Raw genomic sequence first — 22,972 nt, forward strand, 5'->3', positions numbered from 1 at the left:
GTTTCGATCCACTCTCCCTCTACCCAACGTTCTTTTTCACGACTCTTAACCATCCTTCTCCCGCCAACGTACTCGTCGTATCTGCCTCTCGTTCTTCGCGTTCCCTCTCTCCTTTTCGCTCCTTCGTTTTACTCTCTTTCTCGATGGCGCCGTCCTCGTCTCGACGCGAGCTGTTTCCCGCTTTCTCTTTCGATCTTTCCATTTCGCTTCTACACCGAGCCATCAGACGCGTACATCTCGTTCTCGTCCCGTCTCCGTCTCGCTCCATAACTCCTAAACCATTTCTCCTTCTCATTCCCTTCCCGGCACTAGACATCCCTCCCACTAACGACTGACAAGCACGACGATGCGCTCCTCGCACGACACATAAGGATCGCGTATACGCTGGCGCGCGTGCAGCCGAGCAAAAAAATTGTCGTAAAATATAGTTCCTCGGTGGATATGCAAGCTCCGGACCGGGCCCTCGAAGAAGAAAAATGCATGTTGGGTCGCGCGACCGGCCGGACGATCGAACGATGGGATGAGTCAGGTAACGTGGACTCGCAGCTCCGCGGTTCACCGTAGGTGTCGTTGAAATTTGATTCCCCGCCGCGACACTGCACCGACGCGACTTCCGATCATGCGCGCCAGCTTCATCCCCTTACCACTCGCCGTGCCTTCCTACATCTATTCATATCTCGATAAAACGTTCGAGCATTTTATATACTCGGATAATTTTTCTACGCTGTATTTCTCCATTTCTTTTCTCTTCGTCTTTCTTTATTATTTTCTGATTTATTTCGTTTACGTTAGGAACGAGATATGAAATATGCGATAGGAGAGCAGACACAGGATACGTCGATTTTCCTTAGCCGAGCCAGAGAAAAAGACAGGCAAAACGCGATCACCGAGAAATCCAGCGTATTTATCTTCGTCCATTTTTTTTCTTTCTTTTCTTCTTTTTTCTTTTTTTCTAATTTCCAGGCCAGCGTCCAGGTTCTCCTCGGCGGACGAGTGGCGCATCGACGCGGCAAAACGAGCATTCCCCTTTCATTCGCGCCGCGCAACGATACCCAGTGTGTGTCGCATCGATCTTATAAACCAGCATCAAACGGAGGGCAGCCGAATGAGCGGAGCCGGCCAGCCAGTCAGCCACACCCCGACGCGATTAAACCTGTTGCTGCTTCGCTCGTGGCTCGACTCCATAGACGCGTACTTACACGTAGGTGTCTGGTTGCGAGTATATGCGGAGATCGGTGTGAAACTTTTCAAAATCGGTCACGGATGCTCCGTAAGCGAGTCGATATCTCGTGACGAGTTTGCAGTCGTGACGAGTTTCAGGAGACAATTTCTCAATGGGCTCCCGAAGATCAATAAAAGGACTGAGAAACAAAAATATGTACAACGCCTGAAATAATTGAGGGATCGATACCGGCGATGATTCTATCACGACCAAGTACATGGAAAGAAGATTTATAATGTCGATAGGTTGACACGTTCAGAAAAGCTTGATAAATTCGTATGAAAAAGGCCAATTAACTGGCCGCTCGGGTTATCGGTTTTCTCGATGAAATAATTCATTTGAAGAAATATTTATGCGCTCCTGATCAACAAATCAGAGCAACTCTCTAATCTTTTACGTGTCTTCTATAAATTACATCATATCTACGGCTGTAAGGACAGAGAAATCTACGTAACTGAAATTGATTTAGCTCAAAGGATATATTATCTTTCAATTGCACGATTGTAAAAATGTCTGGCTAGGGGATGATCCGGTTAATATAATGATTAAGATGAAAAAGATACGGACGCAAGGGGAAGGTTGTAAAAATGGAAATTACGCGGAGAACGTTCTTCTAATTGTTTCCAACGGCGTATATTTCGTTAAAATATTAGTAGACGATGACCGAAGAAAATTAGTGACGACGTTAGATAGAGTTTCATTACAAACAAGGAAAGAATATCACCATCGATCGGGCGAGATAAGAAGAAAAACAATGCACGTGTAAGAAAAATCGAAGATATAAAAAGCCCAAGGAGAGACTCCCTATTACCCGTTGCATTTCTACCACCCCTCCGATCCATATCGCTTACCTTTGACTTACGGTTTTTGCCACTCTCGCGTTATCCGACGAGATCGATGCAAGAACAGCATATAACGAGCTGGTGAGGTCTCGAATTTCGCGTCTCTGGTAACAGTATGACGCAATTCGGTAAGCTGGCCGCGAGGGGTGAAACGGCTGTTAGGTGGGCTGGTCAGAAGGACAGAAATTAGGGGGTAAGTTTCTTGTAATAGAACACAACGACACTATCGGTACTTTTAACCTGTTAAACGAGTCGTATGTGGAACAGAATCTCCTACAGCCACGGAATTAGAAATTGATTGATACGAATCAATCGATCAATGTTTTTTTCTTTTTTTATTTTCCAACGTAACCTCTAATTAAAATATTCTACGAATCGTGGCGTCTTTAAGTTCTCCATAAACATGCATAAACATGCATAAACATCCGCAGTCCAGCAATGATTTCAGATCATCTTCGGAACAAAACCCAAACGAGTAAACACCTATTTCTTTCATTAAAGAAACTCGTTCGGCCCGTCGTACTTTCACCAATTACATTTCTCGCGTACGCGCCTGTATACCGTGGCTACAAAAGCAATTCGTAGCACATAGTTGCATTTATTACAGCATTTACATACCGATCGATTAGGCCTAAGTACATGAAATTTCCTATCATTTGCCAATACCTTGCACACGACCGAAACTAATCGACGCTATGAAAACGAAACGTATAACCTGAAAGTACCATGAAAGTACCGCTAAATGATAGAAAATTTGATATACTCGGAACTAATTAATTAACGTGCAAATGAGGCAACAAGCTGTGCGGATACTTTTCAGATATCCGCTATACGTCCACACGTATCAACGTTCAACATTCTCCACGGGCAAAGAATGATGGAAACCAGAGAGAGGTGCAGGGTCGCGCGTACGGCCAGCATCCGGAGAAGTCCTCGCTGGGGGTTAGGGTCACGTCAACGTAAAAGCAAGGTAGAGAGCCCGTGGAAGCGGCGTATGCGGTGCCGGCGGTGGGGAAGGGCAAAAAGGTGGAGCGAGAGAGCGAAGGGGGATTCATTGAGGAACGGCACGTGCAGAGGATGGAGCTCGCGACCGCGAGCTCGATGGAACGGTCACGGCAGGGGGTAGAGGCCGGCGGCTAGAGGGGCAACAACAGGGTTGCCTGGCGACCGTCAGCCAACGGGTTGCCCCTGGCGACTGATTGCGTCACTGCAGCGCCGTATGACGTCACGCGACGCCACTGCCCTTGACCGCTCGAGTCCGGGGAGAGCGTCCTGACGACCCTCTCTTCCCCTTTCGCCCCTCTGCCCGTCCCTTTCCTTCCCGCCCCACTCACAGCCGTCATCCTCCACCCGTGTCGAGGGAACGAAGGGGAAGTTCTGACGCCGTCGTAATCCGGAGAGGTAGAGTTATCTGTGAAAGGGAGCAAACTCTGCACCACCGTACATGCACGTCGCAAGTTGATCGCGCTTCCTCTACCATCCACCACCACTTACCACGGAGGGTTGCAAAGGTGTTGTAAAAATAGTCGGCTCGTACGTTCATCGTGGATATTTTAGGAATTACGTTGATCGCCGCTCCTTATTTTTATCGGCCACTTTCTGCGCCGTTGTAACGTTTGATTTGTGCATTAACCAGAGCCAGGGGATGGGTTGATAATGAATAGGCTCGGCCATATTTATGTAGAAACGTATTTTTATGAAGGATGATGCAAATCGATGAGCAATTAGCTTTAAGGTCAATCGATGGGGACGATCTTGGTTTAGAATGTATATATATATATATATATATATATATATATATATGTAGTATGTAGTTACGTTTCTGGTAATATCAATGTTCGCTGGCTTAATTATTTTTGGCATATTTCCTTTAATACTGTTCAACCGTATGGAACGTATTTAGATGTGGGTACATTAGAGGCGAGTAAGTGTTACAAAGCTAAGTAAAGAGAAATAAGATCTGAGCAGAGATTCGCTTCGCTTGATAAATACGATACTGTACTTTGAATATGTAGCATACACCCCCGCTCGATAATCTTAGGAGAGTTATATTTACTTCAAAAGTAGAAAATATCGAATGATCGTTAAAAGTTACGAAGAATATAAATGATTTAGCGTGCTGTTTTACACGACTGCGGAAACACTTCGTGTACAGGATATTAATGTATTAACAAGTTTTAAAAATATTTGTAAAAGACAGTTTATAAGCTACATGAAGTATCAAAATTTGATTAAGTATGTCCTATTGATTTTTCATAAACACGTCCTATAACTTGCAAGAGGAGTATATTTTGGTATACTATACGCATTCTACGTGATAAAATTTATTGTCCCGAAAGTTTCCGTGAATGATCATAAAAATCCTGGATTTAATAACGAGATTAGTCGTGTACTAACATGGCATCGATTAGAGTGATTACATCGTTTCAACGATGTCGTCGGCTCTTTCCGTTCCCTAAGTACATTAACGTCAATGGGATTCCGTTTCTGTGAATCGATTTTACAATGAACTCGATGCAAATAACACCTGCCACGTGCGTGCATATTTGCTTTCCGCGAGGCGGAGGTAGAAATTGGAGAGATTGAAAATTTATGGCAAATGATTTTATCTCGCAATTATTTACGTCCGATAAAATCGAACCGTTCGAATCTCACCCTGGCGAATGACGGAGGCTGCGAGTCAACCACTCGATCTTCCTGTTTGCTGAATGCTGTAGCCCGTTTCGTTGACTCGTTCGCGATAAATAATTTGTAAGAAAAAAAGTGTAACGCCGAACGAACGTTACGACTTAATATCGAATGCTTTATGCTTCATTAAAATATTTTTATGGCCCTGCAATGCAACTATTGGAACGGGATCGCGACTCGTGGGCGGGAAACGTACGCGTGTAACTTGCTGTTTCAAGCCCACTGCACAATGAAAAGCAGAGAAAAAAGACGGTTACTATCCGACTTTCTACCATTTACGTCACAAGTGAATCTCGTGAAAGAAATCGAACGTGAGTATGTATTTCGGTTCTTGTCCGAGACGTAGGATCCAGTCATATTGTTTCAAAATCGTGAAAAAATACAAATATTAATAAAACGTTTGGAAATACGAGCACGTAAATACTTTCTATCTTCTAGCTCAGTCGCGTTACGCAGTTTCATGCGATTTATTATTATCAGCCACTCGATGATGATATTTGACTTGCGATTGTTAAGAATATTCATTTCCATATCCCAAAAAGTGACTCTTTCGACAGAAGACTCGGGAGAGAAAGTGATTCTAATGTACCTTATATTTTACAGGTAGTCAGAAGTTGTCAAGTATCTGTATGTGTGGGCACATGTTCGTGTGTTTACCGAACCTACCCAGCTGACGTCTGTTCATTCACTTTGCTCATCCATTCATAAAATGCAGCGGAGTATCGCGCATGCGCGCATTATCGCTCCTTTTTATCGTTGCAATTTTACACCTTATCGATAGCCGAAACGATTGTCTTGATTTTTCAACAACATCTTCCAACGTTTTACCTGAGAATTTCGAAGAAACATGTTTATCTAGAAAAATATCGCTTCCTTTTCGATCAATCTTCAGTGAAAAGTTCATTTATACGCCGATAGATAGCAGAAGTAGTTTCGGTTCCATTTAACGCGAACCGTGTATAAATATATTTTGGTTTTATTTCTCGTACAAAAGTACAATTGCTAATACTTTTTCCTCTTATTTTCATGAACAATCGTCTGAAATATATAGATTTATTATGAATTGTTATAGAACGGCAAATAAAGTTATCTTAAATTATCAACAGTTGATAAAAACTTTTCTATAGAAATCAACAGATAAATTTATTTCGATCGTTGAGGATAATTCGTCAAAAGCATAAATGTCCAAAAATAATATACAAATCTGTTTTCCATATGTACATTTGTGCGAATTTTTAAATATTCAACACTTATAATGTTATACTTTGTCATTAACTAGGGACAGGATAAACGTGATATTAAACGGAACTTTGTGTGTCAGATTGTGAAATACCCACATGTCAGAAAATCAGAATGTTTTTCACACCATCTACGATTTCTTGCGGCGAACATCGAAATTATCACAGACAACTCATCAGTTATTATATTACCGACGAAGTGTAGAATAGTTTTAACATTTGTTACGGCGGCCTACCGATATCTTGCTGTTTTATCGATATAGTTACTGAGAATCCAGAATAGTATTTAGCAGCCAATGTATACGAACGTAAGCTCTATTATTAGCCCTGATATCAGCAACCATCAAAAGGAAAATTGCTCCTCCACGTAGACCAATCTCTCCCCTAAAGCGAAGACAGCATGTAAAAAGACCTTGTATCACTGGATCTCGCATTTTTATTTTTTCATTGCGAAATCTCCTCGAATTTCCGCGTTTCGAATAATATATAAATAGCTTTCTTTTTGAGCTGATATCGACATAGTAACTGAACATTTGAATTGGTTTTTTGATAGTATGCAATGAAATAATTCTTTTTAAAGTATGTAGAAGTATAAAATTCTGCTTTCGTCTACCGTTATATGTAAAATAACCTGTTCTATTATTTAAAATTTCATAGGAAATATTAATTTTAATTTAAACCATTCTGATATTGAATCGATAATGTTGCATGTGATACGAAACTGGTAAGGGGCTTAGATGACTCCCAAAACGTGAAACAAGAAGAGGCATTAAATTGTCAGGTCTATCATATTGTAATCATATCGCAACTGCGTGTATGTTCGATCGGGTCGCGTCGTCGCGTGTCACGGTGCACCATAGTACTATCGCATCGACAAGTGACGCGTGGAACGGTTCGTCACTTGTCTGTAATGTTAATCGGGTTAAGCTTCTTATGATATTCGCAGTAGTGTCATTAACAACAATGTAAACGGAAGGAACCATGTTAATGGGAGGAATAAAAGTGCTTTGTTTGTACCCAATTATTGTTCTCTTCAACATCTGGATATTGAATAGCACTGGTGGAGGTTAGTAATTAGGTTATAAATAAAAACGTTACTTGATAACGATTTGTAATTAAACAATTTTTCCTTATGGCATTCCCTTATGGCACCCCTACAGGTTCTTACGTCGATACAAGTATTGGTTCAGATGTGTTTTTTGAAATTATATATCCACCGGAATTGAAGTATACATATAAATTAAGGCCCGCGAAAGATTTTGGAGCACCATTTGTAAGTATTATATATATCTTAGAATTGATCGAAATATTACAAATAAGGGCATTTTAATTTTATCTGTTATTTGCAATATATATTTTCAGAATGCAAGTTTTTTGGAGGAAGGAATCCCTTTAGTTCCAACTGACCCTCCTCATGGCTGTCAAGTAGCAAAAAATGCCAAAGAATTAAAAGGTAGAATTGCATTAGTTGAGAGAGGAGACTGTAGTTTCTTTGCTAAAAGTATAATGGCCGAAGAAGCTGGGGCAAAAGCTGTAATCATAGCGGATTATCACTCATCCTCTATTGAAGAATCAATAACTAATTCTTTATGGGCTGACTATTATTATATAGACATGATACGCGACGATACTATTCCTTCAACAAAGACAGTAAACATTCCTGCTGGATTTTTGCTCGGTAAGAACGGCAAAATGATCCGACAAACCCTAAAACGATTGAATCAACCATTTGCCTTAATTAATATCCCAGTAAACTTAACTTATACCTCTTTGGATAAATTGCACCAACGCCCTTGGTTGTTTTGGTGATTATCAATAGGATTTTTCATTGATTTTCATATAATGAAACAAACGTATTGATTTACAAAGAATTAGAGTCTCAAAATTACTAAAAAATGTGGGGTTACTTCTAATCAAAGTAATTATGTGAACAATTTATTGTGCACTGTACTTGTAAAAGATAAGAAATACAATCTTATACAATTTATTCATTATTTTATGAGAGATTTCGTTTCTCTCTCTAGCCACTCGAGCGCTTGAGCATTTTCTGGCCCTTGTAATAGAGGTTTTAGAGTATTCAAACATTTTGTATGGTAATTATTTAGATATTGAATCTGAAAAAAGATTTACAATCAATTATCTCAAGGCGATTAATATACAGAGAATAAGTCGAATCTATACCTCATTATCTGTTAATAAGGATACATCAAGTAGCTTAGTCTGTATAGGCACCAGTGTAACAGTTTCAAATGTAAGAAAGCCACGATTCTTGTGATTGTAAGGTGTGTTTGCCTTTACTATCAATTCTATATTTTCCAACCTAATGCCAAATTTCTCATCCTCATAGTATCCTGGTTCTAATAATTTTACCACATGTAACGACATTATTAGAATATACGTGTAATGTACGTGTAATGACAAACAATACTTTAACTTTATACCATTTGATAGAAACATCCCAGGTTGTAAACCTGGATCATCAGGATATGGTTTCCAAGAAATACCAATTGGTCCTTCGTGAACATTTAAATACGAACCTATTCCATGTCCGGTACCGTGAAGATAATTAAGACTGTAATTGTACATTTAGATGCAAATAAATAATATTTTCCATTTTATAAGCAAAATAGGTATATTTACCCAACGCTCCATAAATTCTCCCGAGCAAGTGTATCGAGATAATTTCCCTGTATCATTAAAGGAAAAATGGTCGATGAAAGGCGACATTGTCCTTTAAATACTCTTGTAAAACATTCGCGCTCGAAACTCGTCGGATTACCAAAGTGCAATGTTCTTGTAACATCTGTGGTACCATCTCGATATTGTGCACCAGAATCGCAAAGATAAATTTCTTTGTCTGTAATTGGTACATTTGTTTTTGGTGTTGGTAGATAATGAATTATTGCTCCATGTGGCCCAACCGAAGATATTGTAGGAAAACTGAGCCCAATGAAATGTTCCTGTTCCCTTTTGGATAACATACATTATATATGTATAATAGAGAGAACTGTAATTTTTATTATATCAAAATTTTATAATGCTGCATGAAAACTCTCTTACTGTCTAAATTTTTCAAGTTGAATCGCTCCAGATATTTCTGTGATAGTATTTTCTTTATTTTTAACCTGATCTTCCAACCAAGCGAAGTATTTTATGAGTGCAACTGAATCTCGCACGTGCGCCGCTTTCATTCCTTCTATTTCAGTATTATTTTTTATTGCTTTCATAACGCTTATCGGGGTAATTTTTGTATGCTTCTTTGCTTCTCCACAGTCAGCGTGCAAAGCGTAACTAGAACCATTACTTATCCATATTTTGTCATCATTTGCATATGAACTTGCAATCTTTCTCAAAAAATCATGTATATCTCCATACGGATGATAAACTACATCTACTTCTTCACTAATTAATTGTTGCTGAGCTCCCTCTGCAAGTTTGTTTTTATCAATGAATAAATGTAAATCATCTAACGTAAGAATGATATATGCAAAGAAAACAGGGTTGTAAGGTATATCAGATCCTCTTAAATTTAGAATGTATGCTACTTCGTCTAAAGCTGAGATTACAAGTACTTTCACATTGTTTTTGTTCATTACTTCTCTACACATTTTCACTTTCTTTCCTGCACTACATCCAGAAAATTGCAATGGCTGAGGTAAAACAACATTAGTCGTAGGTGTAGGTTGTTCATCACCCCAAACTTTGTCAATTAAATTTTCCTCAAGAGGCATCAAACAATGACCAGCAGCGGTTAAACTGGTATGTAATACTGCCCATTCTGTGTAACTTATCAAATTAGGATCAGCCCCAATGATAGACTTGGGAGGTAGATTAGAAATTAACCACGCAGCTCTGGTTGGAGTATCTAATAAACCTTCTTTCATTAAAGTCCATGCCTCTGGTGGATCGAATTCTGCTAAAGCTTGCATATAGTATCTTCCATCAGTCCACAGTACAGCTTTATTTCGTGTAATGATTGCAGTTCCAAAAGAACCAGTGAAACCACTTATGAAACGAATCCTTTTATCATACTCTCTTAAATATTCTGATTGATGTGCATCATCTGAGCTTACAACTAAGGCTTGAATACCTTTCCCTTTAAGACCACCTATTTGAACAGCTTCCATTAATTCTCGAAGCTTAACTAATTTAATAACACCACTTCTTTGTGCCATATTGATGTTTCTACTATAACAAGTTTTTATCAATATATGATGTACTGAAACAAATTACTATCATTTAATTAATATAAATGTAAATCTCTTAAATTATTATGTGTGTATTTAAGTTAATATGATGCAATTAAAAATAAAATTTAATATACTTACGACTGGTATATGTATTGTACACACGTTGAACGTTACTTAATTTATCCCATGTATTTCGAATAATAACAATGTCACCTTGCCTTATCGTAACAAGATAATCTTATCAAGACATTTTACAAAAATATCCAACAATTGTATTCTTATTCCTTATTATGAATATAAAATATAAATTGAATATTGCATATATCGATGTTTCAAGTTTGAAAGTATGACGTTTTAGGTATCGACTATTGTGTTTAGTACGAGGTTAGAAACGATATGATGCCCTTCAGGATTCAGTAAAGTACAAAAATAAATATTTGTTGGTAAACATACCGGTTTAATGCATAATTCTTTTGCTCCTATCTTTAGAATAAATTTAGCACTTGTTATTCTTATAATTTAAAATAAAACAGTATTAGATATCATAAATTTTGTGGTGTTATCGTAACAATAACTTACTTGATAATTCACAAAGTAAAATTTCCATTATTATCGGCATATCAGTATATAGTCTAATGATCAAAAATTAAAATGTCATTTTCTCCAATTTTTACAATTTCAGTAATAATTCATTGGAATACATATGCATTAAGATGTTACATTAAAAAATGTATAGAAAACATATGACTACCTGTTTATATTAATTGAAAAAGTTGTTAGCTTATAGAAGAACAGTATTATATTTACGTACAAAATATAACATCACAACAATGTAAGTATATTTGCATGTTCATGTGTTAATATTACAATTTACTACAAACTTGTGATCTTTTCCAGCATGTTGTATCTAACAAGGTATTGCATATCAACAATAACAAGAAACGGCATAACAAAATTTCTACCAATTAAACAAAATCTATATACATATGCTCCAAAATCAGCAGTTACAAATTCAACCCTTGCTTTTGTAAAAAGGAATGTCACTTTGCATAAGGTGCTACATATTAATTTTATAAATTTAACGTACAAAATAATAATAATAATAATATAACTTCAAGTAAATTTTGTGCGATATTATCATAGGATTTACTTAAAAATGGTGGCATCATAGCAAAAGGTTTCTCAACAAAATCAGCTGAAAAATCAAATAAAACTGTGGGCAAATGGCTCTTAACTTGCAGTGGCATGGTTTTTGTAGCTGTTGTTCTAGGTATAATCTTTTACTGTTTTTTTTATTACTGTGCTTGTACTATTATAAAAGCAATTGTAGATAAGACCTACGGAAAATAGTTTTAATAATAGTTATAAAAAAAAAAAATTACTTTTGTAAGTATACTATTTATAGCAAATTAATATATATGTGTAATATACCAATATATGAATATATATAAACCTTTATAAAGTATGATATGTAAATAAAGAAATTGAAAGAAAAAACTATAATTACTTGTCCTTCCTTATTTCTATGCAGGGGGTATAACAAGACTTACAGAGTCAGGTTTATCTATGGTTACTTGGAAATTACTTGGTGAAAAAATGCCTACTACTGAAATTCAATGGCATGCAGAATTTGAACGTTACAAACAATTTCCTGAATACAAAATGTAAGATCTTTATAGTATAAAATAATTGTATAATACACCAAACTATATTTTTATACAAATTTCTTTGTAGCAATAATCAAAATATGACGTTGGAAGAATTTAAACGTATTTGGTGGATGGAATATTTACACAGAATGTGGGGACGTTTGATAGGTGCTGTATTCATAGTTCCAGCAACTTATTTCTGGATGAAAGGTATGCTAACACCGGGCATGAAGATCAGGGTAGCTGTTTTGGGTTCGTTAATTGGCTTACAAGGACTTATGGGTTGGTACATGGTTAAATCCGGTTTGGAAGATCGTTTCGTGGAACCATCAGACGTACCACGCGTCTCACAATATCGCTTGGCTGCTCATTTAGGAATGGCATTTATTATATATACAGGATTTTTGTACAATGCTCTAGATTATTTAGTTCCTGCTCAGAAATTAAATCTTGATCATTCAAATGTTGATATTAGTAATCTGAAGTCGAAGCTAAAGAGATTCAGAATGTTAGTTCACTCGACAAAGGGGCTGGTCTTTTTTACTGCTTTGTCGGGAGCTTTCGTTGCAGGGATGGATGCAGGTCTTATTTATAACACATTTCCGAAAATGGCAAATAAGTGGATACCGGATGATGTATTCGCGTTATCGCCTCTACTAAAAAATTTCACGGAAAATCCAACTACTGTACAATTCGATCATAGAATATTGGTACGTTCTGAGCATAATAGCCAAATTAATATACGGTACTATAAATTTTCTCTTTTTTTTACAGGGTATCACAACTTTATCATTAATAACTTACATTGCAATTGCATCTCGTAAATATAAACTTCCTGGTAATGCAAAAAAAGCTATTGTAGCTGTGCTCTGTGCTGGCTATTTGCAAGTACTACTAGGAATTTCAACATTAGTACATCATGTGCCCTTACCATTAGCTGCATCTCATCAATCTGGCAGTCTTATTGTTTTAAGTACAATGATATGGTTGACTCATGAATTGAAATATTTAAAATATGTCTTAAAATAAATTTATAATATTATACAACATTTTATTATTTTATACGGCTTGAAGATTAACAAAAATATACTACAATAATTTCACAACATTATGCTTTATTTGACAATGCGTTAAGTTATAATCAATAATAATCAATATTCATGAAAATTAATTTACATGTGTTTGTTCTAAAGTAATGTATCTATTACGATGAAATTTTAAGCATTTTTATATTACTGAAAATATATTTTTAATTTCATGTTTAAAAAAAAAAAAACGAATAAATACGTATTTAAATATAATATTAAACAAGTATCTGTAACAGTTTTTGGATCGTAGTTGACAAATCTGACTACACTCGATTATATCTCTAACATGTAAATTAAAAAGATTCATTACTAACATCAACTGTCCTTCCCTTATGCTTAGCATATATCAAATATTTAATGATGTTAGTACTGGCACCTAATTTCGAAAAACCAGCTTTGGTAAGTAATATTATTTTGTTCAATTGGTTTAAAAAATGTGTAAACCCTGCTTAATCAATAATTGCTATCTAATTATAATAATAATTTTCATTAACATTCCGAAGTTTCTTTTTTAAATGTTTTATAACTTCTGATTAGCAATACAGTGGATTCAGCTTTATTTTTATTGGCAGTTGTTCTACCTCATCTCCAATCAGTCATTCTTTGATTTTTTGTATTTTTCATTTAAAACGTCTTATATTGGTCCAACATAGCATTATTAATATTAAGCAGTAGCAATATTTAATAGGCGTTCTGAATTGCACTTTCGTTATTATAACGCTTTTTATTTACACTCGTCATATTTTCACTTTATTATATGACAATTACGCCGCATCACATATTTCTGTTTAATATTATACAGACATGAGTATTAACGGAAAATGTATATTATCATTCATACAAATACAAATTATATCACCTAAAAAACGCAACATTTATATTAAAATCTTTATATGAACATGTGTGAAAAATATAGTTTAATTGATACTATACAAAAAATAATCTTCCTGTATTGTTTGAATATCAATCAAAATGAACTTAAAATGCAGTCTCTTGCAATATGTTGCAAATAACTCAAATCCTAGATTGCAAAACTAATATCAGTCTGATAGAATTTATTGTTCCATTGAGAATCTTATGTCTTTAATTCCTGGTAACGAATGTCTCTCTATAAATGCGATATTACCATTCCCATTTTCGTAGTTATGAACTAAAGCCTAATTGCACATAACCAATAGAACAAATGGAACACATTCCATTTTTGACTATTTCAATTATTATACATTGGAGATAGGACTTTAATCAATCACATGAGCTAATCGGCCTATACTTTAGTCTATTGTTAACTATCGGTCGTTTGTGCTTAGGCTAAAGGTCATTTAAACTAATACTTTAGACAACAATGTTACTGCTTTATCAAGGAAATCACATGTTGGATCAAACAAGAATTCCTTCATTGCATCATTACAGATTATTTTACAAGTTTTATTTCTTCGTATAAAGAAGTGTTAGTCCTTGAACACAATTAATTAACATGTAAATAAAAGACTGATCTATCTGAAACTCTTAAATTTAAAACAAGTGCTCCCTTTATTTGCACTAATTTTTATAATATATCAAGGAAATGCACAGTTAACACAAGATTTCATTTTTTTTTTTTTTTATATGAACAGGGTTTTATACACTTATGTTCATATCTTTTAATGGTTGCTTCCAGTCATTTTTTTGTCATTATAACTTGTATGCAATTACCCAATTTATAAATAAGTTACTTATAAGATTAAATATGTTTGCTTTGACACTCAAATTGAGAATAGTGGAACCAACATATGTACCTGTATACATACATATTTAATATATTACGTATTATACATACACGCACACGCAATACTATATATTATAATTTTACGATCAATGCATATGAAAAACAAACTTTATCACTGCTGTGTTAGTACAGTCAATAAATTCACACGCATAATATGTCATTTTTTATAATTATACTTTATATCATTTTTGCTTTCTGTGTAACATGTGGGGCAGAAGTAAGAATTAGGTGCTATTAAAATTGAACTAGCAATATTGATTTTGCTGTGTTGATCATTTTATCATAAGCACATATAACACAGATGTGAAAGTGATTGTGCTGATAAAATTGTATAAAAATTATACGTTCTGCACCACATGTAATTTAATTATTAGTCTTACATCTTTTCTCGTGCATTATTCAGCTATGTAGACCTTATATAATATCTTATTAGTACTTATAGGAAGGAATCGAAGATTTTAGGCCACTAATAGGCCAAACATGTACTTTTGTGAAATAATTCAAACTTATGTCTTATAAACATTCACAATACATTTACAAAAATTTAATGAATTCGATCAAAAGAAAAACATCATTGAACTGTATATTTCACACATTATGCAACAAAGGTTGTTAATAATCTTTTCTATTGATTTATCCTTAGAAAAATTATAGTTATTAATTATAAATCCAAAAAGCCTAGAAAATAAAATCTGTAAGAAATACAACAGAAGAATGCAATTTAATAATCAGCATATACCTTGTTCATTTTTTCACTATTGTCCATTGTATTTTTATATTCATCAATATTTCCGTAATTTTCTTATTATTATTATTGTTATTATTATAATCTTTTTTTTAAGTGTATGTTTTTATTCTTATATCATATAATTATGCAACATGGTTTAATAAGCAGCATAGAATAATTTTCTACATGTATACTTAGTTTCCCAAGTGTTACAGCACCAGCACCTTCGTTGGTAGTAACAAATTAGTATAACAACATTCCTGCTATGAGGTAAATGTTATTAATTACCAATCGTGTTTATACTTCTTTTTGTATAAGTATGTAATTTTAAACCAATGTTAATAAGGACTTTTTAAGAGATTATTTCGGCATGTATTTAGCACTGTATTTTTCTTTTGAGCTAGCATATAAATTAATAAAAATTAAATAATCACAACCCACAATTTAAACGCAATATTATTTAATACTTATAACAATTATATATTACGAGAATTATTATTTTAAGTGCATTTTATTATAAAAAAATCACTTCAAGAATTGCTGCTTTGCTCTTAATAATGACACAATATAAAATTAAAAAAGAAATATATTCTTACTTCGAATGCAGGTAAGAATGTGCTTATCAGAGAAAGATGGTTCAATATGACTTGTATATCTTGTATAATATTAGCTCAACTTGTTTTCACAGGACTGTCGTCCAATTTTTCTGGATTTACAATTACTTGTATTACATAACCTGGTTGTATCTTTGCTTCTTCTATATGCATTTTATCACCTAATAACTTTCCACCAAAAAACCACCTTTGACGAGATGGTTCAAGACCTTCCTGACTCTATTTATATAAATTAAATCATAAATTAATGCAAAATAAAAAAAAAAGATATTAATTTATATTATTAATTCATACCTGCAATTTCTTTTTAGCAGTAGCTATAGTGTCCTTACTGTAAACAGGCAATTTAACTTCTCCTAATGTAGTTGATAATCTCAGCTTCAATGTCTGCTCAACTCCACTATCAATAGGTTCTATAATTAAGTAAACAATGTTAAAAGTTAATTGCCTTTCTGAGAACATGTTTGAATTCCTTTATAATTCTTTTATTGAATTTAATTGCATTACCTGAACAGTCAGCAGGAGAATCTCTTCCACTATCTTCTTTTACAATATTAATAGGATATGATAAACAATAAATAGGGACTTGATATCTGGTTCCCAATTCATCATAACATTCTGTTAAAAAACCATTTGGCACAGAAATATTAGCTCCATCTAATATAGCCTGTGCTAATTGATAATCCTGGGCCTCTGCTGCCGTTGCCCCAGCTCTTAATGCATCCCATATTTCTTTACGTCCATCAAATGCAGGTGCAGTATCCCAAAATTCATCTCTTTTACTTCTCAGCTGTCCTTCTGTCAAAGGTACATCTGATTTCCACCTAATTGCCTCATGGCATAATGGATGATTCTTCCTTGAATTTCCTGTATAAACAAAACATTCTTTTATAACATAAATAATACATTTGTTTTTTTATTCAAATTAAAGAATTGCACAAAAAGGCATATTACAAAGCTAGTAAAAAATAGAGATAGTTACATGAAAACTTTGACTTGTGTTATACAAGGTAATATGTATAGTGATTCCAAAGTTTAACAAAGTGACAAGCAATTTTGAAATTCTTATATTTTTAGTAATAAAGTTGGAATGACAAATTTAATGATAGGGGTAATGAGTATAATGATATTTTTGGTTAACTTGTTTGACATCGTGAATCATTATAGTACATACATATAATTGTTCGTCAGTCGTTTTGTGTAAGAAATTATATGCAAATTCCGATACATAATACGCAATAAACGTTAGGTAGGAAGGTAAGGAAAAAACCAGAACTGTCTTCAAGGTTAGCTGTTGTTGATTGCAATTTTTACGCAGATAATTTCATTATAATTTTTACCTGAATTTACTCTCGTGGAATTTCCTGTAGTGTTGTCGACGGAGGCATTTCTTGCCCTCGTTATGCCTATGCAGCCTCCCATCCTAGATGGCTAGTGTAACCAAACATTTCACTGAAATTTAACAACACCTCACATGCCATTTTCGTCCATCTTATCCACTAAATTATAAATCAGTACCATTAGAGGCGCTATAATCGAATCTTCGGTAACCTAACCTGAAATGTTAACAGATATAAATGGGTTTCAAACCTAAATAAAACAAGTTTTCCAAACAATTTTTCATTATATTTAATATTTTATTGACACGTATCCCAACAACATAACAATTACTGTCGGACACTTTCTGATCAAATTATCTTTTGTAATTTCAAGTGAAAAAATTAATTACGTTCGACACTCAATAGAATTATATTTTATTAATATACTAAGGTTAAGTAGTACACACACAGTACGAAGGCATGTTTTGCAATGGCTTCACTTACAAGTACCGTTTCTAAAGAAAGATTTCTTACTGCTTTTGAAGACGATCAGGCACTGGACACAACGTGCCAAGAGATCGCCTTAGGTATGTATTAATTACCATGATTGTTCTTCCTATGCATATTGATGATTGGCTTTTATGTTTTGAAGAAAAAACTAGACGCACACAGTAAAGAATCCTATTTCTGATCTATTAAAATATTATCTATACTAATGCCAGTAAAAATGGTATATCTTCCCACAAAGATGTAGCTACATATTTTTAAATATATAGAACAAAAAACAAATACTTTGTTTAACATCTATATTTTCTGAAAATAATTATTCTTTTTAATTTAGAAATACAGTCTGGTCATACAAAACTTTATGCAATTATAGAAGAACTTAGACCTTTTGTAACTGAAAAAGATGTTACAATACGAAAAAACGGCATCTCTGCCCTTTCTGCTATTTTATTTCATTTACCTAAGGATTTTTTGAATGAAGATGAATTGTGTTTTATAACATCATTTTATTGTGACAGATTAAAAGATCACCATAGGATTATACCAGCAGTAGTAAAAGGAATTTTGACAATTGTAAGTTTTGGATTGTATTTTACAAATTATATTCAGATAACAGCTTTATATATAAACTAACATAAAATTGTTCCAGGTTCAAATGGATCATTTACCTAAGGATTCACCTGAATGTTTACTTAGGAGTCTTTTTGAAAATGTGCAGTGCCAATCTCAATTATCACTTGATCGCAGAAATATATATTTTATATTTACAACATTATTGGAAAATAGAATAGAAGATTTAAAAGCTATGGGGCCAGATTTTATTTATGGACTCATTACTAGTATAGAAACAGAAAGGGATCCTAACAATCTTATGATATTATTTGACGTACTTCCAAATTTTATGAAAAAATTGTCATTAGGCCATTTAGCTGGAGAAATGTTTGAAGTCATTGCGTGTTACTTTCCAGTTGACTTCCATCCTGTAATTAGATCAACCAATCAAGATATTAATTGCTCATCATTTATGAATATAAATTGTAATTTGACTTGACATTTTTCAGCGTAGAACAGAGGGAATAACGCGTGATGATTTGGCAGAGAAATTGGCACCTTGTCTTTATGCCGTACCAGAATTTGCTGAATTTTGTATACCGCTCATAATTGAAAAATTACTCTCCAATCTTAAGATTGCCAAGTTGGACTCTTTGAGTCTATTATGTAAAAGTGTAAAGACATTCGGTGTGAATGGCATAAAAATATATTTGACCGAATTATGGATTATCTTAAGAAAAGAAATTATACCAGGTGGAGATTTAGAATTAAAAAATGCAAGCTTAAAAGCAGTCACCACTATAATTGACACTATATCAAGTGATGTTGAAGTTCGTGAAAGTTTCATTAATGATATAACCACAGATCTAAACTCATCTTTGTATGATGTGCAACTTAGTTTGTTTAGACCATCTGTAAAAATACTAGAATGTGTGGCAATGATCAATAAAGAATCATGTATACAAGTATTAAAAGCGATAGTGCCAATATTTCTTGGCCAATATTCTACTAAGACTGCAATAGTTGATAAAGTAATTTTAATCGAAACATTAAACAATTTTATTAAAACTGCTTCCGATCATAGATTTACTATTAAGGGTAAATATATATATTTTACATACATTGAAATATGTATTTAAAAATGTTTTTAAATGCGACATAAAATCCTTTTTCAGATGTTCCAGAATTAGCATGGACAGATATACCAAACCTATATTTAAATGAATTATCAACAGGGAATATGGAATTACAATCAAAAATATTATTTGGTTTAACACTACAAAAAGCGTATTTAAATGAAGTACATCGTACTCTACTTTATGATAAAATTTGTAATCTAATTGAAACAAATTGTAATGAAATAAAAATACTCTGTCATTCGGCTCTTTTAAGTTTTGCTACATTATATTCAAATGAGATATCAACTCTCATCAAAGAAAAGTTTCAGTTAAATACTGGTAAATACTTAATACTCGAAGTTAGCGAGCCCGATTTTTTCAAACTATTTATTTATTTTGAATGTTTCAGATGAGGAGAAGATAGAAATACGAATCCGTAAATTAAAAGTACTAGCAACTGTTGCTAAAACATATAAATTAGGTATTGAAGTTCTTCCACAGATTGTATTGCAAACAAATGTTGCGAACTTTGACATAAGCTTCACAGCTCTAACATGTCTTCATAGGCTAGTCGCTACAACAGCTATTGACTATAATATTCTACATTATCTGTATGATGAATGCAATATTATTCAAAAATTGGCTGCCCTTAATATCAATCCCATGGATGGAAGATTAGATTTAGTTTTAAATATTTGTCGACTAATTGTACGAAATCTTATGATTGAAGAGCAACAAAATCTTGTCAACAAGTACATTTCAGTTTTAAGTGAACAAAGTTCAGAATCTGATGCTGCTTTAGTAATGAATATTTTCATCCCCTTATACCAAGATGTTAAATTAACAATAAATGTAAACTTATTACAAAATGTACATAATTTAGCACTTTACAGCCAACATTCAAATATAAGGCTAATAGCATGTAAATTTATTGCTGTAATATTAAACAAATTTGATGATAGTAATGAATACTTCCAACATGCTTTATCATATTTTAAAGAAGCAATAAATAATAATTTAAATTCAGATACTAATATTGAAATAATGCAAGCAAGTGCTTCTCTGCAAATATGGCTAACAAAAGCTATAATTATAAAAGGTTCCCGTGATGTTGAAATATTTTTAGATGAGGTATGTAAGAATTTTCAATCTTCTTCAATATTTCATATATAATATTTAATGTTTTTTAATATTGTATCCATAGCTTATCAATATTTTGAAACATGACCGAATAGGCCAGCATATAGTACAAGAATATAAGATCTTGACAAACAGACACGAAGATACTTTAGTGGTGGAAAATTTTTGTAATGTCAAAATTCTGTATAAACAAAGGGTATTTGAACATTTAATTAAAAAAGATTCTGAGTTTAAAAATATAGCAAGGCAGAACTATTTAAAGACATTAGTACAATTATTAGAAGAAGTACCCTTGGAGCTGTTATTTATGTATTTAATTAAGGTATTCAGTACACGCTGACATAAATACATACAACATAGCTTATATCAACAGTAAATTTTTGTTTCAGTTGGTCCCCCTTTTAATAGAATCTTTATCTCTTGAAAATGAACAACTAATTTTTTTAACATTAACAACATTGAACCTCTTATTGGAGACTAAACACAGTATTTTTTCTGATAAGATACAAAGTTTTATTCCGAGGTTATTAAAGTTATCTACCTACAGAATAATGGTAATATTTTATAAAATTACTTGGTACCTTCAATATATATCATTTTATAATTTTCATATCTTCATATATTGCAGAGAGTCAGAATAGCAGCTTTAGACTGTTTAACAAATTATTGTAATTATCCAACGATATTCATTAACACATACAAACAAGATGTATTAGAAAAGTTAATAGTTCCAATTGACGATCGAAAACGCTTAGTTCGAAAAGCCGCAGTAAAAGCGAGATCACGATGGTTTTTGGTTGGTGCGCCAGGAGCAGTAAAAAGACAATGATCTGTTTACTTTTACATTAAATTTATCGCGATACATTTATAACTCATAGATAAATACATTTATGTTTGTTTAATACAAATAGATAAAAATTTTATTATAATATTGTTTTGTATATTTTTAAAGTTGTACACACAAGTCTACTTTTATATATCAATTTATATATATATATATATATATATATATACATGTTAAAGCAAATGATTTCTCTTACTGTACTACTTTTTCTTGTAAGAGTAAAGAAACTGATTCATCATATTGTACTTATCCTATATGTTGTATATAATGTACATAATTGAATAAAGAATTGATTTCTGTAATGGGATTGAAACCTGAAAGTTACTCTTTAATGCATTTAGTACACTAGAAGCATGGGTGATGGTAAGACTCAACTTACTTTTCTCAATCTAAAAAATGTAAAAGTTGTGCAAAAAAGTTGTGTTACATCAAAGTTTATTTATAGGTGTAGTAAAGAATGGTGCGTACAAATATGAAGATGGTACAAAATATATTGGGGATTGGAATTCAAAGGGGTTGAAACATGGTGCTGGTTCTTTACTCCTTCCTGATGGGACACGTTATGATGGTGGCTTTCAAAATGGATTGTGTTCTGGCTTAGGAGTTATAATATTCCCAGATGGAGCAAAGTAAATATCATAACATATTACTTTTTATAATTATTAACTCTCTAATATACTTTATATATTAGATATGAAGGTGAGTTTATGCAAGGTTGGTTTCACGGTCATGGTGTATTTTGGAGGTCAGATGGGATGAAATTTGAGGGAGAATTTCGTGGTGGGCGTGTATGGGGATTAGGTAAGTAAGATTTTAAATGTTAAATTTTTCATATTGAATTAATAAATTACTGTTTCATCCAACTTTAGGATTAATTACATATGCAGATGGATCACATGGTTTTCCTAGAAATGAAGGATTCTTTCAAGATTGCAAACTTGTACGTCGTAGACATTGTCCAGATATAGTACAGAAGGCACAGAAGATTTCTATGATGGCACGTGCCCAATGTAGTTAAATATTAAACATAAATATTAGTTAGTTATATTAAAACGTAATAAAGAGATATAATATGTCATACTATAATTTCTGTAATTATTGTGTTTATTGCTTGTCATCAGATATATGTATATATGTGTATGTATATATATATATATATATACACATATTATGTAATACATATATAATATACATATTATGTAATATAAGATATATATATATATATCTTATATTACATAATACAAGTTTAATCTCTACTATGTAAATAAAATTATAATATTTATAATCTTATTTACATCTTATATTTTAAATAAGTAGATTGTACGTGACCATGGATAGTAAAATAATACAAATATACACGTACATTAGGTATAAGAAATAATAGATTCTCTCATTCAGAAGTTTATAATGTAAGTATCTGGGAATGATTTTATGTATAGTAACAAATTATTATTTTATAAGAGAAAGAG

At 33.2% G+C, this 22,972-nt stretch overlaps 6 protein-coding genes across 19 annotated transcripts; 4 read left to right on the forward strand and 2 right to left on the reverse strand.

Annotated features, from left to right (window-relative positions):
- The first annotated feature begins 6,281 nt into the window (after positions 1 to 6,281).
- Positions 6,282 to 7,977, forward strand: LOC122575424 (PRADC1-like protein). The gene is given in 3 exon segments (XM_043744310.1): positions 6,282 to 7,056; positions 7,151 to 7,263; positions 7,353 to 7,977. Coding segments are annotated over 3 exon segments (810 nt in total). The 5' UTR covers positions 6,282 to 6,806; the 3' UTR covers positions 7,800 to 7,977.
- On the reverse strand, positions 7,910 to 10,460 carry LOC122575417 (xaa-Pro aminopeptidase ApepP). 3 transcript variants are annotated; one of them, XM_043744296.1, is made up of 6 exons: positions 10,319 to 10,460; positions 9,051 to 10,209; positions 8,631 to 8,957; positions 8,432 to 8,562; positions 8,172 to 8,347; positions 7,910 to 8,104 (listed from the first exon to the last, which is right to left on the reverse strand). In XM_043744296.1, the coding sequence occupies exons 2-6, from the start codon at positions 10,163 to 10,165 to the stop codon at positions 7,982 to 7,984; spliced, it is 1,872 nt and encodes a 623-aa protein (XP_043600231.1). In that variant the 5' UTR covers positions 10,166 to 10,209; positions 10,319 to 10,460; the 3' UTR covers positions 7,910 to 7,981. The 3 variants fall into 3 exon arrangements, with proteins under 3 accessions (XP_043600231.1, XP_043600229.1, XP_043600230.1); XM_043744294.1 differs by having other exon boundaries at positions 8,172 to 8,562; XM_043744295.1 differs by having other exon boundaries at positions 8,172 to 8,562; positions 9,051 to 10,222; positions 10,319 to 10,455.
- LOC122575420 (cytochrome c oxidase assembly protein COX15 homolog) lies at positions 10,424 to 12,873 on the forward strand. 5 transcript variants are annotated; one of them, XM_043744304.1, is made up of 7 exons: positions 10,424 to 10,564; positions 10,863 to 11,012; positions 11,078 to 11,234; positions 11,324 to 11,450; positions 11,712 to 11,844; positions 11,915 to 12,539; positions 12,604 to 12,873. In XM_043744304.1, the coding sequence occupies exons 3-7, from the start codon at positions 11,079 to 11,081 to the stop codon at positions 12,856 to 12,858; spliced, it is 1,296 nt and encodes a 431-aa protein (XP_043600239.1). In that variant the 5' UTR covers positions 10,424 to 10,564; positions 10,863 to 11,012; position 11,078; the 3' UTR covers positions 12,859 to 12,873. The 5 variants fall into 5 exon arrangements, with proteins under 5 accessions (XP_043600239.1, XP_043600237.1, XP_043600238.1 ...); XM_043744302.1 differs by having other exon boundaries at positions 10,473 to 10,601; XM_043744303.1 differs by having other exon boundaries at positions 10,482 to 10,596.
- Positions 12,874 to 14,411: 1,538 nt separating this feature from the next.
- LOC122575426 (ubiquitin domain-containing protein 1) lies at positions 14,412 to 17,500 on the reverse strand. 7 transcript variants are annotated; one of them, XR_006319431.1, is made up of 5 exons: positions 17,364 to 17,500; positions 16,531 to 16,890; positions 16,318 to 16,436; positions 16,006 to 16,242; positions 14,412 to 14,692 (listed from the first exon to the last, which is right to left on the reverse strand). XR_006319431.1 is itself a non-coding variant. In XM_043744314.1 (4 exons), the coding sequence occupies exons 1-4, from the start codon at positions 17,443 to 17,445 to the stop codon at positions 16,081 to 16,083; spliced, it is 723 nt and encodes a 240-aa protein (XP_043600249.1). In that variant the 5' UTR covers positions 17,446 to 17,500; the 3' UTR covers positions 14,412 to 16,080. The 7 variants fall into 7 exon arrangements, 1 of the variants encoding a protein (XP_043600249.1); XR_006319430.1 differs by having other exon boundaries at positions 14,412 to 15,669; XR_006319429.1 differs by having other exon boundaries at positions 14,412 to 15,672.
- Positions 17,501 to 17,787: 287 nt separating this feature from the next.
- Positions 17,788 to 21,816, forward strand: LOC122575412 (MMS19 nucleotide excision repair protein). Of its 2 annotated transcripts, none has more exons than XM_043744281.1 (9): positions 17,788 to 17,929; positions 18,184 to 18,422; positions 18,499 to 18,831; positions 18,911 to 19,499; positions 19,577 to 19,858; positions 19,929 to 20,650; positions 20,724 to 20,981; positions 21,049 to 21,213; positions 21,288 to 21,816. In XM_043744281.1, the coding sequence occupies exons 1-9, from the start codon at positions 17,833 to 17,835 to the stop codon at positions 21,486 to 21,488; spliced, it is 2,886 nt and encodes a 961-aa protein (XP_043600216.1). In that variant the 5' UTR covers positions 17,788 to 17,832; the 3' UTR covers positions 21,489 to 21,816. The 2 variants fall into 2 exon arrangements, with proteins under 2 accessions (XP_043600216.1, XP_043600217.1); XM_043744282.1 differs by having other exon boundaries at positions 17,791 to 17,929; positions 18,368 to 18,422.
- LOC122575427 (MORN repeat-containing protein 4 homolog) lies at positions 21,713 to 22,589 on the forward strand. Its single transcript, XM_043744315.1, has 4 exons — positions 21,713 to 21,866; positions 21,949 to 22,132; positions 22,195 to 22,304; positions 22,373 to 22,589. The coding sequence occupies exons 1-4, from the start codon at positions 21,857 to 21,859 to the stop codon at positions 22,519 to 22,521; spliced, it is 453 nt and encodes a 150-aa protein (XP_043600250.1). The 5' UTR covers positions 21,713 to 21,856; the 3' UTR covers positions 22,522 to 22,589.
- Positions 22,590 to 22,972: the final 383 nt, after the last annotated feature.

The sequence above is a fragment of the Bombus pyrosoma genome, linkage group LG15 (genome assembly GCF_014825855.1).
Source record: "Bombus pyrosoma isolate SC7728 linkage group LG15, ASM1482585v1, whole genome shotgun sequence".
Lineage (NCBI taxonomy): Eukaryota > Metazoa > Arthropoda > Insecta > Hymenoptera > Apidae > Bombus > Bombus pyrosoma.